The 15,541-nt window shown below is 38.4% G+C and overlaps 2 protein-coding genes and 2 non-coding genes across 6 annotated transcripts; 1 reads left to right on the forward strand and 3 right to left on the reverse strand.

Annotated features, from left to right (window-relative positions):
- Nucleotides 1–265: 265 nt before the first annotated feature.
- Nucleotides 266–337, reverse strand: trnad-guc (transfer RNA aspartic acid (anticodon GUC)). The gene has a single exon. It is a non-coding gene; the product is annotated as a tRNA-Asp (tRNA).
- Nucleotides 338–556: 219 nt separating this feature from the next.
- On the forward strand, nt 557–628 carry trnad-guc (transfer RNA aspartic acid (anticodon GUC)). Its single transcript has one exon. It is a non-coding gene; the product is annotated as a tRNA-Asp (tRNA).
- Nucleotides 629–895: 267 nt separating this feature from the next.
- dgat2 (diacylglycerol O-acyltransferase 2) lies at nt 896–7,387 on the reverse strand. 2 transcript variants are annotated; one of them, XM_085936433.1, is made up of 9 exons: nt 7,369–7,387; nt 7,077–7,134; nt 6,184–6,312; nt 5,818–5,925; nt 5,270–5,340; nt 3,592–3,796; nt 3,115–3,289; nt 2,192–2,394; nt 896–2,120 (listed from the first exon to the last, which is right to left on the reverse strand). In XM_085936433.1, the coding sequence occupies exons 2-9, from the start codon at nt 7,114–7,116 to the stop codon at nt 1,966–1,968; spliced, it is 1,086 nt and encodes a 361-aa protein (XP_085792559.1). In that variant the 5' UTR covers nt 7,117–7,134; nt 7,369–7,387; the 3' UTR covers nt 896–1,965. The 2 variants fall into 2 exon arrangements, with proteins under 2 accessions (XP_085792559.1, XP_085792558.1); XM_085936432.1 differs by lacking the exon at nt 7,369–7,387 and adding an exon at nt 7,220–7,282.
- A 1,809-nt stretch (nt 7,388–9,196) lies between these two features.
- On the reverse strand, nt 9,197–15,147 carry mogat2 (monoacylglycerol O-acyltransferase 2). Of its 2 annotated transcripts, XM_085935934.1 has the most exons (9): nt 15,129–15,147; nt 14,698–14,877; nt 14,381–14,542; nt 14,144–14,264; nt 13,147–13,325; nt 10,855–11,059; nt 10,561–10,735; nt 10,152–10,351; nt 9,197–9,819 (listed from the first exon to the last, which is right to left on the reverse strand). In XM_085935934.1, the coding sequence occupies exons 3-9, from the start codon at nt 14,381–14,383 to the stop codon at nt 9,665–9,667; spliced, it is 1,038 nt and encodes a 345-aa protein (XP_085792060.1). In that variant the 5' UTR covers nt 14,384–14,542; nt 14,698–14,877; nt 15,129–15,147; the 3' UTR covers nt 9,197–9,664. The 2 variants fall into 2 exon arrangements, with proteins under 2 accessions (XP_085792060.1, XP_085792059.1); XM_085935933.1 differs by lacking the exons at nt 14,381–14,542; nt 14,698–14,877; nt 15,129–15,147 and having other exon boundaries at nt 14,144–14,281.
- Between the last annotated feature and the right edge of the window lie 394 nt (nt 15,148–15,541).

A 15,541-nucleotide genomic window follows, 5' to 3' on the forward strand; every position in this document is an offset into this window, starting at 1 on the left:
TGAAAACTCGAGTGACTATTGGCTAGTTTGTCTGTTTCTCCTCAACAGTGGGCGGGTTTAGGTTGAAATTGTCAAAGCAGCGGAATATGAGGAAGTAGTACTCGAAAAACAGCGTGACTTCACTTACCAGAGTTTCATACTGTTACATTACTTGGTACAGGTGACTTGCACCGGGCATTTTTCAATTTTGTACTAAAATCTGTGAAACGGATCAAAACGACCAACAAACCTGCGGGTACTTTGGTGAAAGGGGGCAAAAGTATTACTCCCCGTCGGGGAATCGAACCCCGGTCTTCCGCGTGACAGGCGGAGATACTGTCCACTATACTAACGAGGAAGGTGACATGACTTAGAAAGTTTGTTGTGTAGTTGCTAATTTTTTTAGTACCTGCGCGTATTTGAATAAAGGAGATACCGTCACGTGTTCATGTGTGCGTCCTGTGTACAACTATCTTCAAGTAGATACTGCAAAAAAGTGTAAAATACAGTAAAAAAATACCTACCACCTACCAAAATATGATAAATAAATAAATATATTTGTTGTCGGTAGTCACCTTCCTCGTTAGTATAGTGGACAGTATCTCCGCCTGTCACGCGGAAGACCGGGGTTCGATTCCCCGACGGGGAGTAACTTTTTTGATTTTATGAAAGTATTTTAAAATATTGTTAAAAATTGAATTATTCCTCATGGAATATCTAACATTCATCAATAAATCGCCTCAACAGAGTAGAAATACCGTCGTTGAAAGTCTGGCAAAAAAAAAGTTGTAACTCTACACCCTGAACACTAGAGTGCGCTCCATGCGGATGAATGTGACTACTATTGTGCTAAACTTGAAATTTTCATTATTTTATCATCATTTGAATACAGACGACTAGAAAGTGGTCAAAAGAATTCAACAAAGACAGTTTTTATTTTGAACTGGCACTTAGCTTCATATCAGAACAAGAGTGTTAAATGATGTACTGTAGGGAACTGTGACTTTTGTCTTCAGAGCACAAGAGTACATTTTAAGACTCAGTATTATCAGAGAATGAGTCTTCATTTGTTGCTCACACGCCCGCCCTCCAACAACAACAAAATTATTCCCCATATACATTCCTTCTGAAAATATACAAAACTTTAATTTAATACAGTTTGGCACACAATGTCATACATCATACAAAGCTCTTTGCTGTGCATTTCTTGCAGTTGTATTGCACACGAATTACACTGCACTTTTTAAATTCACAATGGCAAACCCAGAGAACATTTTTTAGTATTGGTATTTCCAGCATACAGTCGGTACATCTTTATTTTATCAAATATTTAGATAACAATAAATGTGAAACATTCATGCCGTACCGAAAACTTTGGTTTTTCTTTTGACAAAACCTCTGGAATAGAATTAGTGACAACAAAGTGCATTGGAAATATTCATTCAAGAGACAAGCACTGACACAGGCTTCTTTTCCTCTACCGTGAATACAATTAATACTTTATGGCAGTTTAAAAATTGCATGCAAATTTGCATTGCTTTTTCGACACAGGAATCTCCCGGAGACGGATAGGCTTTAGTTAAAAAAAAAAAAAAAGACGTTCGCTGCTGTACATTGGTTTATGAGGACATGTCTTTGGTCATCGGTGGTTCACTTAATATGCATTGGTTGTGCTTTTATAAAATAATCTTGTGATTTTTGTGTGAATTATATGAATGCACATATTTTCAAGTCTTTGTGCTTACACGACAGCTGAATGTTAATGTAAATATACACGCAAAAGGCACTTGTGTTAAGGGATTCCTCTTGTCCAAGCCACAGTGACATTCTCTCTAACCCATCAATCCCAGAAGAACATCTAGGCCTATTTGCTTGGGAGATGTAAAGCAAAATGTGCTTATGTGTGGATATTCGAGTCCAAAGATCAGGCTCTGAACGGTGTGGGGGTCAGAAGTGACATAGTTCTCAAACGTTACAATTTCCCCTTCATTCGATGTACAGGACGTCACTTTCCTTCATGCCAAAACGGGTCTTGTATTGGTCAAAAAGGCACTGGAGGGACTTGACATACATTGCATGATAAAGATCCACCATGTCATCAGATGGATCTTCTATTTTCGGCACTGTGATTGGCTCCCCAACTGGAAGAAAGTTAAGTCGTATTACATTAGGAACAAACAAACAAACAAAAAAACGACATGTATTTACTTACCTATTGTCGTGATGGGTTTTCCGTATGGCACGATACCCCAGGAGTTGCCAAAGAAGAGGCCACATCCATGGAAAAGGCATGGAGCGAAGCCTATTAACTTCTGCAACTTCTTCTGGAGAGCTCTCCAGTAAGTACCCTCCTCCAGGATCACTTGCTTGTAGGCATCGTTCTCACCAAAGGAATACACGGGAACCAAGTCAGACCTAAAAGAACAGAGGAGGAAAAAAAATAAGGCTCAGATAGCTTGGATACATTATTCCTCACAGCATAAATTAGGAAATCTATTTTTGTTGATTTCTATGTTATGAACATCTGTCTGGCCTTCTGGAGGATGCAGATGGAAGATGTTGTTATGGCTGGCAGCAAGAAAAGATGCTAATAAGCATATTCAGCGGTAATCCCGTATGTGAAGTTGTGAAAGCGCAGGCAGGTTTGTTTTTCTGTTCCAAAAAGATTAAATCCGTTTGTTGGAATTATACAAACATTTCTATGTTTAGGCAATGACAGTTTAAACCTCAGAAGAGATTTGATCATGCCCGAGGAAATTTCGCTTGAGTTTCATCCTCAAACTCTATTATATTTCACTTTGTACATTACATATCGAAATGTTACGTCGTAATGTTTGCATAACTGCGTGTTTTCTAACTAGCTCTAATCTTCTTTATGAAGTTAAACCGCTGATAATCCTCAGTGATATTTCTCATAATCAGGTTTGTTTGGGTTCTCCGAGCGGCCACTGCCGATAAAATGTGTACGACTATTGCTGACTCTGTATGTCCGCCACAAAAGGGCATAACGTGATTTAGGTAACACTCCCTGAGATGTACTTTGAACTTGAAAGACTTTGGATTTGCCCATTCCTGAAAATAACATTTGAACCTGAAAACAACATGGGAGAAGTTTGGAGAGACCAAGAAGCTCACCCTTTTTGGAGTGCCATTCTCACAAAGCCTTTCCGGTTCTTTAGGATGACGGAGTTCATGCCCGGTGCACTGTGCAAGGACTCGGCTGCGCCTCCGACGACAATGATCACTGCGTTTCCCGTTCCGTTGCATGTTAGCAGGTAGTCAATGGAGTTCTTGTTTACTGGACAGATACCTGAAACATTTAGGGAAGATGATTAGAACCCGCAGCGACTAAATCCTGATGTGGTCTTGTAATGATGAGTCCGAATCCTAATTATTTTGGCCGCCTCAGACAATTGTGCACGATTACATCACAAGTTTAAAGTATCTTCATGCTAACATTTGCACGTGCATGGCTAACCTAGAGTAACCTTAAGCAATTGACTAGATCCGGAGAACAAACAAAGTCAAAGGAAGTAAACAGAAGCTATTTCAGTGGTGCAAAGATCTCTCGTTTGACAGATAAAAAAATGATCTGCATTATCATCATCTCACCTCCAGACATCAGGTAGTCTCGTAGGACAGGCATTCGGAAGTTCCCTGCCAAGGTTGCCAGAGAGGGCTTGATGCCTGGAAATTTCTTGGAGAAGCCTGTGGCCTCAGTGCCAAAGTTGCAGAAAGCACCAAAACAGAAGATGCCATGGGGATGGTAGCCAAAGATGTAGTTCCGGTTGGGAAGCAGGTTGTGGGTTTTAATTAGCTGGGGAACAATAAAAGTACTAAATAGTTAGTTTGTTGAAGAGAAACATGCCCAGGACTCAACACTGTCTGTGAATTTTATCCTATTATTTTTATGTCAGTCCACAATGCAAAAAAGGTTTTGTTTTTTTCATGACTGTGCAAAAAAAATAAATAAATCAATAGCCTCATCGATTACCTTTGCTGTATCTTTTTTAAGATTATTCAGAAGATAGCTCCAAAATTGTACATTTCAACCTTTTTAAGTTGTGTATTGTGTAATTTTGATGGAAAATATGCATTTAATTTTGCCGTTAGATGTAAATAAATACATTTACAAAAACAAAAAAATAAAGCTAAATAAAAAACTAAATCAAATAAAACAAAATAATATATATTCAATTTAATTTAAATGAAAAAAAAATATTGAATTGTAAGTTTAGAGCTGATTCAGACCAAGCATTAGGAACTAAAGAAGTAGGCCGTCCTTATCAATGGATCATGCTGTCATAAATTATTGACGCAATATTCCGTAAATACTGCTGCTATGAATACGACAAAACTCAATGAGTAGGTTTTTTTTATTTTTTCTATACCATTTTGCAGTTTATGTCTATCAAAGCAAACAATGTTAACCGTGTCCTGATCTGCACATTAGACTTAAGAGTCTACTCAGTGTGTACACAATGCGGAAGCTGCTCAAACAATAGTTGCATAACCACATTAGCAAATGAGATCACATTCAAGATCCCCTTAGTATCACAAGACTCCACCTGGTTGTCATGGGGAATCAAACGAACCCAAAACAACACCGGTCTTTTTTCTTTTTTCCGCTAAAAAACCTTCCGAAAATTCCTTTCATAACAGTCAAACTCTTGACTTCTTTCTAATATTGCTTTTGAATTTTCAGACTCATCCTCATGGAAATAACAGTTTTGGATAGATTGATAAAGCAGTTAAATATTAAATATTCAGGTGCTTCTAAGTTACACAATTTAAATCAGTTTCAAGATACTCAATTTTAAAGCCAGACCTCAGCAAAGATTGCTAGAGCTCATAACATCGATATATCGCAAGATGACATCACAAAAAATGGTTATAGCAAGGTCCACGGGGCACAAGTATACAAAGTACAGTACAAATCAATGTGAAGGATAAAGTACAACCTCGAACGGCATCATCACAAGTCCATCCCCTTGGTTTCGTAAACATATTAGTCTCAGCACAACTCATACAGTATATCTCATTGTAAAGATAGTCATTTGGTTATTAGCATGAACTTTGAATTAACTAGTAACAAGAAAAAAAACCTCATCTTTTGGCCTGAAATGTACTCAAATGAAATAAATGAGAATAACGTGTTTAAAAAAAATTAAAAAAAAAAAAAAAAAAAGAAGTGAGATGGGTTACTATGGATACTATTTCATGAACTTGAGTTATTAATCAAAAGTGAGGTTGTCTCAATGAGAATTAACAAACAGTTAAGATGACTTACCCTTATTGGAAAATAGTCTCGAAAGTATGTCCACACTGTCCAACTTCTGACCCATGAAGATCTCCGGCCACCTGGTTAGGAAAAAAATATTTAAATTATTTTTTCCATAAATTATATAGTGTTCATCATTTAAATTTAGTATTGTATGCTCATTATAATTTAATCAATTCATAGGATGTTTATTATTATTATTAATATTATCATTATTATGTTTTTTCTTCATTAAGACATACGGTACATTGATAGGGTGCTTTTCTTTTAACAAATCTTTACATTCATTCACACATCTGAAAAAAAATACAGCTCAAGCATTGATACCCAAACAGAGCAGCATCTTTGTACGTGCGTCACCTAATCAATTTTTACACCTCCAAAACCACACCACTCACTGCTGATATACCAATGACGCCATTTGAGTCCCTTTTCGTTGAAATTACAACCACTTTTGGTTTACAGCCCCGGAACCCTGTCATCATTATGAAATCAGTTAAGTCTCATCACATGTTTGTGAGGTATAAAAAAAAAAAAGAGCAATGCTTGGAAAATACCTTGTTTTGGGGTGTTCCAGTCAACAATGAGCCAAGAGGTGTAAAGGGCAGCGATAAGCCAACAATCAGTGCAGAACATGTAGATTAGAAGCACAGTGCAGACTGCCCCTAAGAAAAAAAAAAAAATAATTCAGAATTGTGAAAAACCAAGTATGAGAACTCAAAGATATATAATTGGATTGTTATAAAAATAAAAATCCCCACAAGGCCCTAGTATGCACATAGAGCTAGCAGCTTAGTCATGTGACCTAGTTGGAACTAATGAGACTGCCTGTTAATTCTTTAGGTTTTTCTTGGCTTTCTTGCAGCTTAACTGAAATGTACAATTAGCAACACACACACACACACACACACGTACGCTCATACCCAAGGCTAAGAAGGTGATGACCCACTGCAACACGGAAATGACCTGGAGATGTTTCTCCATCTTGGATCCACATGGCCAGAACGCCAAGGGCAGGTCCTGCAGGGAGGATAGGAGGCTGGAGCCGGTGCCTAATTGGAAAATTGCAACAACAACAAAATATTATTGTACAAAAATAACCTTGGTGTCATAAATGAATGTTCTAAGGAATCGAACCTTCCATCCTTTGCCATCCAATTACATTGAAATCCCCAAAGTAAAGCAAAGACTGCAAGAACCAATATTAAGTCTGAGTGAGATCCAATAGGAACATATCCCTCGGAAACCTCGACTTAATCCCATCAGTCCACGTTGAAAATAACCCAGCAGCAGGGCACTCTACCTGCAAACTAACCCACATGACTACTTAGGGGCCACCGTTAACATTCTGCTGGCAGTTTATCTCGAATGAACTCGGTTATCCCGATCGAAGTGGTCAGCAGGCTGAAAAGTACACAAACAAAAGCATGTCCTCGCTCGCATAGTGACATTGTCAGCACGTGTACGATAAATTGAGGAAAATAAGTGGCGCAAAAAACTCCTTTCATTTTCTCATTCCAGAAAATCTGCTAGATTTCTTTCGTCTTTAAACAGTAGTGGTGATGTCGTTTTATATTCATGATTACACATGGAAGGATCAGAACCCAAAATATACAAGTTGCTATTTTTCAGTCAAAAATAATATCACAATATTGTATATCACATTATGACATAAATAAAAGAAAATACATTGTAGGATTAATTCTAGACAGAACTGATGTTTACATTTATGTTGTGTCCAATGTACAGGAATGACAACTCTTTTTTTTTTTTTGTCCCATGGACTTCAGGGGAGCTTCTGCTGCACCATGCTTACCTTTCAGCACGCCCGAATATGCGGCAAGGATGGTCTTCATTCTTCTTGTTTGTCAAAACTGTCCAGGAAACAGAAATTCAGATGTATTTGAATCTACGTGCTACGATGCTAAAAAAAAAAAAAAAAAAAAGGTCCAAGCTCACCGCTCCCCTGTCATGACTGATTTTAACTGCAACGAGCTGAGCCGGCCAGCCGGGCATTTAATCACAGCGGGGAGGAGTCAACCGCGCACGCGCGCGCGTCTGTGAGTGCGTGAGTGCGTGAGTGAGTGAATTTAACGGCGTTGACGTACACACTTGGAGGTAGGCGCAACTTGTCTGCTCTGCACTTCTTGATCGTGGAGTCAAAGTCAAGTCATGTGTAGACACCAGAGTCCGAAGCAAAATATCATTTGAGAGTCCTCTAAGTCTGCCAATCAATCGGATATTGATTATTAATCATTAATAGTTGAATATTCCCTTGAAGAATTGTAGAATTATAACCAAAATGAAAAAACTACAAATAGATCAAACGCAAACTGGGTTGATTAATGCATTTCTGGTGATAAAGAATTAGGATACTAATAAAAGATAATAATCTTGGACTAAAATAAACGGCAAGAGCAAATACTAAAATCATTTCGCTGTATAAAAATAAATTCAAATGAACAAAAAGAGGCCACAAAGTAAACTGTCAAACAAATAGACTGCTTTGATGATTATATAACTTGACAAAGTAAAAGATATAAATAAATAAGATTATTTTTCAAACTCACCCTAGTCAGAAGGGACAAAATATAGCATATTGTAAATTTGTTTTATTATAAAAAATGTCTGATTAGATTCGATGAAAATATTTGTGCTTTTGTTTAAATAATACAACACATTCAGATCACGGGATTTTTCTTTTAGAATCTTTCAGCAAAAGGATTGCAGAGCAACAATATGACCTCCCCAACAGGATTTCATTAGGGGTGGGGTGAAAGCTAATCTCCATTGGCTGAATCAAATCTTTTGCCCTTTGTATCTCATGTACATGCAGTTCATCCTGAAATTTAGACCTGATGGTGCATATCTGTTGGGAGCGGACCAAAGAATTGAAATAGCTCTTACAAATCATCAGTCCTTGGCATGAGATGGCAGTTAGGCAATACCTCCCTTGGATTCAACGATATGGTCTTGCAATCATGAGTGATTGAGTCTACTATTGAAATGCGTGATGTAAATCCAATGCATTATTATTAGTCATAGGACAAGTAATTTTATTTCAACAAATATTTTATTCAACAGACAGTGTAGTGGCTTCTAGTGACGACTAATAGAATGAACTAAATTCAAAGCACATGAATTTTGAAGCAGGCTTACTACGGAGCCACAGAGAGAATATATGTCGTAAGTCTACTACCATCTTTTTAGGAGAGGTGTAAGCAAAATGTCGTCACAAACCACTTCTAATATTCCTTTAAATGGTGAAGTAATGCATTGAACTTGTTAGACATGCTGTAGTTGCTGATTTTAATCATTTGCGATTCTCTATGTTTGTTCGTTTTGGGGATCCGTAGTAAAAAGATGGCGCCTAGCCATGTCAACTATGTTTATCTAAAAAAATGAAAAATAAAAAAGTAGATAGAACATATTTTATTGCATATTACTGAAATTGGGTTTTTAAAATGAAAAAGTCGTTTATACCCTGACTCTTTTCATTTTAGTCGCTGAGTACTTTTGAAATACCCAATTTTACAATTTGGTGAATTATGTTGTTTATGACATTCTTTGATAAATTTTCTGAGCACATTCCTGGTCAGAAAGTACAGAAAATATCATCTTTGAGAAAATTGTAAACACTCAAAAGCACTTCAGCCATAAGAACTTTTCTACTGTCTTACCTTGTGCTTGTATTTCTGCGTGGAGTTCTGCACCATGTGTTTTTCTTTCATTCCATGAAAATAAAAGATAAGTGTTGTTTTGCACTTTGATCTCTTTCTTCAAAAATAAGTCTATAGTCTTGTCACTCTGACCTCACAAGCGACTCACTCAACAGCAAACACTTATCAGTTTTGTACAGTGTCATAGTCAACAGTGTCAGCACGTGTTCATTTGTGGTAAAAAATTGTTTACAATAAATTAAAATCATTTCTCTGCTCATTTTTTTTTTTATTGTCCTCCAAAGTTTCAGCAACATTTTTCTTAGCCAATCACACATCGGCCAGACTGTGTCGAAAGAATCAGGCCATCGTCCAGTCTGACAGACATTTAATTTGGAAATATCCAGCTCAAGCCAACATCTCATAAAAGCGCATTTGCCAAAGTTCACAGACAGTCTTATCGTCCAACACCAGACTTGCCGTTTTATTAAATAATAACTAGGACACATTCGCTTTGTTGAATGTTTCCTCACTAGTCTAGTCATTGGTGGCTTTTGATAAGATTGCACAATCAAATGTTTGAAAATTATTGATCGTGCAGTTTTAAATCTTAATATTTGGAGATGTTTGCTAATTTTGAACAATTTTTTTAAAAAAAGTTTCTAAAATGATTAACACAATAGCCAATCCCAAAAAAATCTTCTCAACCTTGAGAAATAAATATAAACGCATCTTTCGTCCCCGTTCAGACAAAATTCAGGTGTGTGTCTTTGTCCACTCCATAGTTAGTTTTGTGCTGCTCAAAAAGCTGTCTGAGCTCATCCATGTACAACTGATGAAGGGCATCGAGCTCCTCAATTGTCGGTTTCTCGTTCTTCTCCACCCTGATGGGTCGTCCGACTGCACACAGGTGACAAGTTGCCAAGTTATAAGATGTACTTTGAAAGATTTAGCTCTTTTTTTTTTTTTTTGACCTAAGAAGTCACCATTTTACCCACATACAGTGTCATAAAAATTGAAAGTCCATTTTTCGAGCTTCTCCTACTCATCACCTCGCCTGGAAGCCAACATCAGGTTGGGAAATACATGATATTGCTGTTCAGGATACTTGCCAGCCAAGTTAGCTGGGCCAACGTCCAGTGAACCTTGCATCATGTACTGTTGGTGCAGTTGGCATTCATGCCCACGATAAATAGGTCAAAGCAGTCAAAGTCCAGCTTTTGTCCACTCACCGATGGTATGGATGGGTTTCCGGTATGGCATGAGACCAAAGGAGTATTGGAAAATCCCACGGGCGTGAAAGAGCGGCAGGGAGATACCCATGATGCTTTGCAGCTGTTCCTGTATACTTCGAAGCCAGGTTCCTCTTGAGTTCCCCACTTGATCAAATACCTCATTCTCACCAAAAGAGAAGACTGGAACCAGGTGAGCTCTGAAAAACCAAAAAGGATTCACAACAAGCCAATATTCTTCAAGAAATGTTCAAATACACAAAAAAGCTTTCCTAGGAAATTCCATGACTTGAATAAGCCTCTGTTTAATAAGTTTACACTCTCGCCGCAAAAGACGTGGAATGAATAGACTGACGCAATCTTGTCAGTAAGCCGCAGAAGCTCGGAAAATCAGGAACTCTGATCTTACCCGTGTTCCATTGCAATTTTAATGAAACCTTTCTTCTTGGCCAAGAGTACGTTGTACGTCCCCGGGTGGGCATCGAGGGCCTCCGGGGCCCCGCCGACGGCGATTACAACAGCGTTTCCACCGCCCCTCTGTCGTAGCGGATAGCTGGCGCTCTCTTTATCAGATGGAATCAGACCTGCAGCATTGGAGAGATGAATAAAAGATTAATTGAATGTAGCAGTACGTCTCAAGGCCCAAAGGTTGTACAAGCCAACATCAACGAAATATGTACTCGATTGAAACAGTGGCGCAAACCTGCACACATGACGTAGTCTCTGAAGAACGGGGCTCGGAACCAAAGGGGCAGCATGAGGAGGTAGGTGGTAAGGCCTGGAAATGCTTGTTTGATGCCTGTGGCATAGGTGCAGAAATTGGTGAAGGCTCCTGCCACCAGGACCCCGTGAGGGTGGAAGCCCAGGATATAGTTGTGTCGAGGGTCCAGGTCAGCTGTCTTCACAAACTGGGGGGGGGGGGGGGGGTAGAATAAAAATTCATCTTGTTAGTTTGGTGGAAATTTGTACAATGATGCAGTGATTCCTAAAAAAAAAACAAGGTATACAGTGGTCACCAGGCGGAGTTGAGCTTTGCTACATTATTTCCTCAAAACAGTCTTTTCTCTAATGATCAACAAAGACCTGAGATAAGATATCTAATGTGAGGAGTGTTTACATGTTTCAAAAAAAACCAGCGCAGGAGATAGAGATGGCACTGAAGGTCACTATCAGCACTGAACATCTGCCCTCTCGTGTAGTTTGTTTTGAAGCACCTTTGTGGAAAAACAATCAGGTCCAATCACTGAGTACATTAATTCAAGGTTAAAGTGCTCTTAGGGTCACATATGATTAAGAACCAAAATAGAATCTCAAATATTTATTTTTTTATTGTGGGTTTTGTTTTTTTCCTGTTACTTTCCATAATTTCCATCCAATCTAAATCTCAATGATAGTGCCGCCATTTTTTTAAAACAATTTTTCGAGAGAGAGATTTCAGAGTTGATGTGTTGGTTTAGGTCCACATTGTTTGTGTTACATGACATGAGCAGATGGCCTCAAGCTGGGTTAATCATTGGTTTGTGTTCCACTTACAGATCCTAGTGTTGTTTGTAAACAAAACAAACAAAGTCATTTAGACTTTTCCAACTTGTCAACCCCATAATATATTTGAAGGAACCTGTGCTGGGCATTTTCTTCACTTCTATCCTGATGGAAGCCAGATTTACATATGTCCCACTAAACAAAAATCACTTACTCCTTACTTTTTGGAGGAAATCAAAGTACAGTTAAGAAGACATTTTCTTCATTGCCCACAGACAAAATACTCTCTAAACAATTTCTCCTTTTTAATCTCAAAAGAAGTCTTTAGTGATCACACATCCGCAGTTTGAGTCACACCTGATCACCGTATCATTAGAAACAGTGATTAAACCATACCAGTGAAATGAATTGAAAAGAACACTCCTTCTCTTTTCTAAAGTCAGATGACACTGGAAATAACATGGATAGTTGAACGTGGGAGGGAGGGAGGGAGGTTTAAAGGCCGGAAAGATTGGAGATCATTTACAAAATGTGTCCTCAAATTCTCTTGTACTTCCGAGAGCCCAATTCAAACCAAAACATTGATGTAGCATCAAGTATTTATTCTCAAAGTGTCAACTAGAAGGAATATAGTACATGCACTATTAGTGCTTGACCACAAGAGGGACACATCAGGTTAAAGGACACAAGAGTGGCCACCTACACACACTTACACACACTTACACACGTCCCCTGCTTGTTTTGGATCAAGACCAGGTTAGCATTGCGTCTGTCATATCTTGTCAGGCAATATGTTCATGACTAATCAAGGCACATAAAACAATAACTGATAACCTATAATATTCCATATGACCCAATTGCCTCATGCAAAAAAGGTGTTTGACAATATGCTTGTGCACTAAAAGTAAAAAAAGAGGATGTGAGAAACATTTAAATACACTAACTGAAATCTGCACTTCATGCAGAGGCTTAGGTGAGGCGTGAGAGACAGATCGATAGTAGACTTCCTCTTGATGGTGAAATTGGAGCTTGGCGACAATTGGCAGAGAGGAAAAGAGCAAGGATAACATTATGCAAGATTGACAATGGTGTAATTGCACATATTTTCACTTTAAACTACTAAAATCTGGACTTTGTGCCATCTGACATGTGATACAAGTTAATTTCTTAGTTGGTTTGGTGGTTGGTTTAATATAATCAAAACTAGTCTGTCATAAATAATGCAAATTTGTATATTTAGTCCTTTTTTTTTTAGGCAGGGGGCTAAAAAAAGAGAACTTGCTTTTCTGGAATCTTGGAGCAAGACCAGTCATGCATAACGGTCTAACTGATCATTAATGGTCATTTGTTGGCTTTGTTTGGCATTTGAAATGAACACACTCCTCCCAAAAACCTTTCAATTGTGCCTGTTGTCATGCACACATAATTATCTGGACCTTTGATAATTTTTGCCATGTCATGTGCTAGATAATTGATAACATGCTTGTTGTGCATATTTTCCTGCAAGTCTCACCTTGACGGGGAAGTAATCCCGCATGTAGTCCCACACTTTCATCCCACACAAGTAAGGCACCCTCCGACCTCCGCGTGCAGGAGTGTCAAAGTCAAAGAACCACCACACAGAATAGAGCACGCTGATCAACCAGAAACGGGTGAACAGCAGATAGAAGAACAGGAAGATGCACGTGGGAGCTGAGGAGAAATTATTATACATTACTGTATGCAGCCGGCACATTTACAGCATGCTATTGGATTGAAGATTTCTATATATATTTATTATTTATTTACTTTTTGATTTATTTATTTAGTTTTGCAGGGGTCATATCAGGTCTTGGACCAGAGAGGTGGGAAAGTCTGCAAATTTCATACAAATGTCTAAAATTGCATTTAATTATGTATACACAACAATTCATACTTCACTTGGGAATGTTGTTAATATTGAAGAAAAGCCTTTTTTTTAACCATATTAAAATGTCTAGACTAAATTTCTGAATGAAGTACTGTTATTTCCCCCCAAAAATGGACGTATCTGATTGAACGCAGATTTTTGAATGTACAAATTTTAAATAAGAATAAAAAGGACAAATCTTGTTCGCAAGAAATGTCATTCTCAGCTATAAGATGGTGTCGTTCTTTCATTGGTTTGCCCTGAGCACAAAATCAGCTAATATTTGCCCCCTCCTCCATCCCCCAAAAAATTCAGTTTCGTAAATTGAGGATTGCTGAGCCAGGAAAATGCGAGGGTTGCTTGTAACTGATGTTTGCTTTACTCCATTTTTGTTTGGCTCCCTCTCCTGGACACAAAGTTGACTGACTTTGATGGAAAAGAGTTTCAAGTGGAAGCAACATGCACTCATACAACCACACTTGCACAACACATTTGATCAATATTTCCAACTGAAACAGTGTTGACAACAAAAGTGAACAGTAGAAGACATTCAAAGGACCCTAATTATCAATCCCTGGTGTCTTTCATGCACAGAGCTTCACATTTGATTCAACACACTTACCTAAGGCAAGAAAGGAGAAGACCCATTGCAACACGGCGGCAGTCTGCAGTCTCCTGTGGACGGGCACGCCGACGGGGGCGAAATCAATCTTCATATTGCTCGGAGAAAAGACAGATCGCAACTGGTGGGAAGGAAAAAAGAGTCAGTGAAGTCCAAAGTCTGTACTTGCTTTCATCATCTCCTGATTGACTGTCTTATCTCAGACACACAAGCTAGGATTTGAGAAATCAGCCTTACCATATCTTACCACATCTAAACTTTGACCCTGCAAACCATGAAATGCTCATACGGAATATTCGCTCCAAGCAAAAAAGCTTCTACTGTTTTGGCTCTTTCCTGACTCAATCTATCCATGGCAAAGGGCAGGATTAGGAAGAATATAAAAGTAGCCCCACCTGCCTGAGAGAAGAGAAAAGTGCATCACAAAAATAGCAGCGATTATGACAATATGTATTGTGTAAAAGTTTTAGAATATTTTCAGACAGCAAAAAATGATGTGAAAGAGTGGAGGAATATTAAAAACACTTGTGAGTCTGTATCTGGGAAGAGTTTACCTTGCATATAATCCAAGTCACAGCTTTTTCATTCGAAAAATCGAGTGAACATCAAATAAAAAGTAGATACTCTAGAGCTGAAATGTCACATCCTGTTTCGGCTAGTTTGCAAGGCGTGTTCTCTCCACCCACATTCCATCCCAGGTAAGGTCCAAGGTGAGCTGCAACACCTGCAATCACCTGGTTCAGGTTCAGATCCAAATGAAGGAAGGTGCTTTTTATTTTGCTCTTTGCCATTCTTGTAGGCTAAGTATATAAATGAAGCTACATTATCTGGAGTAAATATCAAAGCGGTTACAAATTGCATGGGTTTGAGAATCTAAAGATTTGAAATTTAAACATTCAAAATTACTGTCTATATATTATATATATATATACATTCCGCACTTCACAAACATTGATAACCCATTGCTCATCAGTTTGAAGGGTACCTTGTAACGGCGTCTTGCGTTAATCAATTTTCCAGATTCATCCATTTCAAACCGGAAACGGTTGTTGGATTCAAAACAAAAGTATATTTCTCCTCTTCAAATTGGGAGCTCTGTTCTATACTTGGTTGAATTCTAATACATAATAAGCTTAATGTCGGATAATAATAATAGGCTGGAATGTCGTAAGCTTGCTGTTTCCTTCCCACCAGCGTCTTAAAGCATCACTATTTTTAGGTGGCGAACCCAGACGTTACCTTAAAATGTATAACTTGATGTTATTAGCCCGGTTTAGGTGTCCGGATGCTGCGAGGGTGAGGGCGGGGCCGTTTTCCCCTGCGTGATGTAGCACAGAGGATACGCATACGGACGCAGACGACATCTGAGAAGAAAACTCTTATTACGGTTGGATTTTG

The sequence above is a fragment of the Syngnathus leptorhynchus genome, chromosome 17, assembly GCF_054491065.1.
Source record: "Syngnathus leptorhynchus isolate UIUO chromosome 17, UIUO_Slep, whole genome shotgun sequence".
Classification (NCBI taxonomy): Eukaryota; Metazoa; Chordata; class Actinopteri; order Syngnathiformes; family Syngnathidae; genus Syngnathus; species Syngnathus leptorhynchus.

What these genes read in the sequence shown, in the direction of transcription:
- dgat2 (XM_085936433.1), bottom strand. Translation starts at nt 7,116, where the DNA reads ATGAAGACCATCCTTGCCGCATATTCGGGCGTGCTGAAAG. An exon ending in AGACTACCTGATGTCTGGAG is followed by an intron (nt 3,290 to 3,591) that starts GTGAGATGATGA and finishes TAAATGTTTCAG; the next exon opens with GTATCTGTCCAGTAAACAAG. An exon ending in AGAATGGCACTCCAAAAAGG is followed by an intron (nt 2,395 to 3,114) that starts GTGAGCTTCTTG and finishes CTGTTCTTTTAG; the next exon opens with GTCTGACTTGGTTCCCGTGT.
- mogat2 (XM_085935934.1), bottom strand. An exon ending in AAAATTGCAATGGAACACGG is followed by an intron (nt 10,352 to 10,560) that starts GTAAGATCAGAG and finishes TTGGTTTTTCAG; the next exon opens with AGCTCACCTGGTTCCAGTCT. An exon ending in GAAACCCATCCATACCATCG is followed by an intron (nt 9,820 to 10,151) that starts GTGAGTGGACAA and finishes ACCTGTGTGCAG; the next exon opens with TCGGACGACCCATCAGGGTG.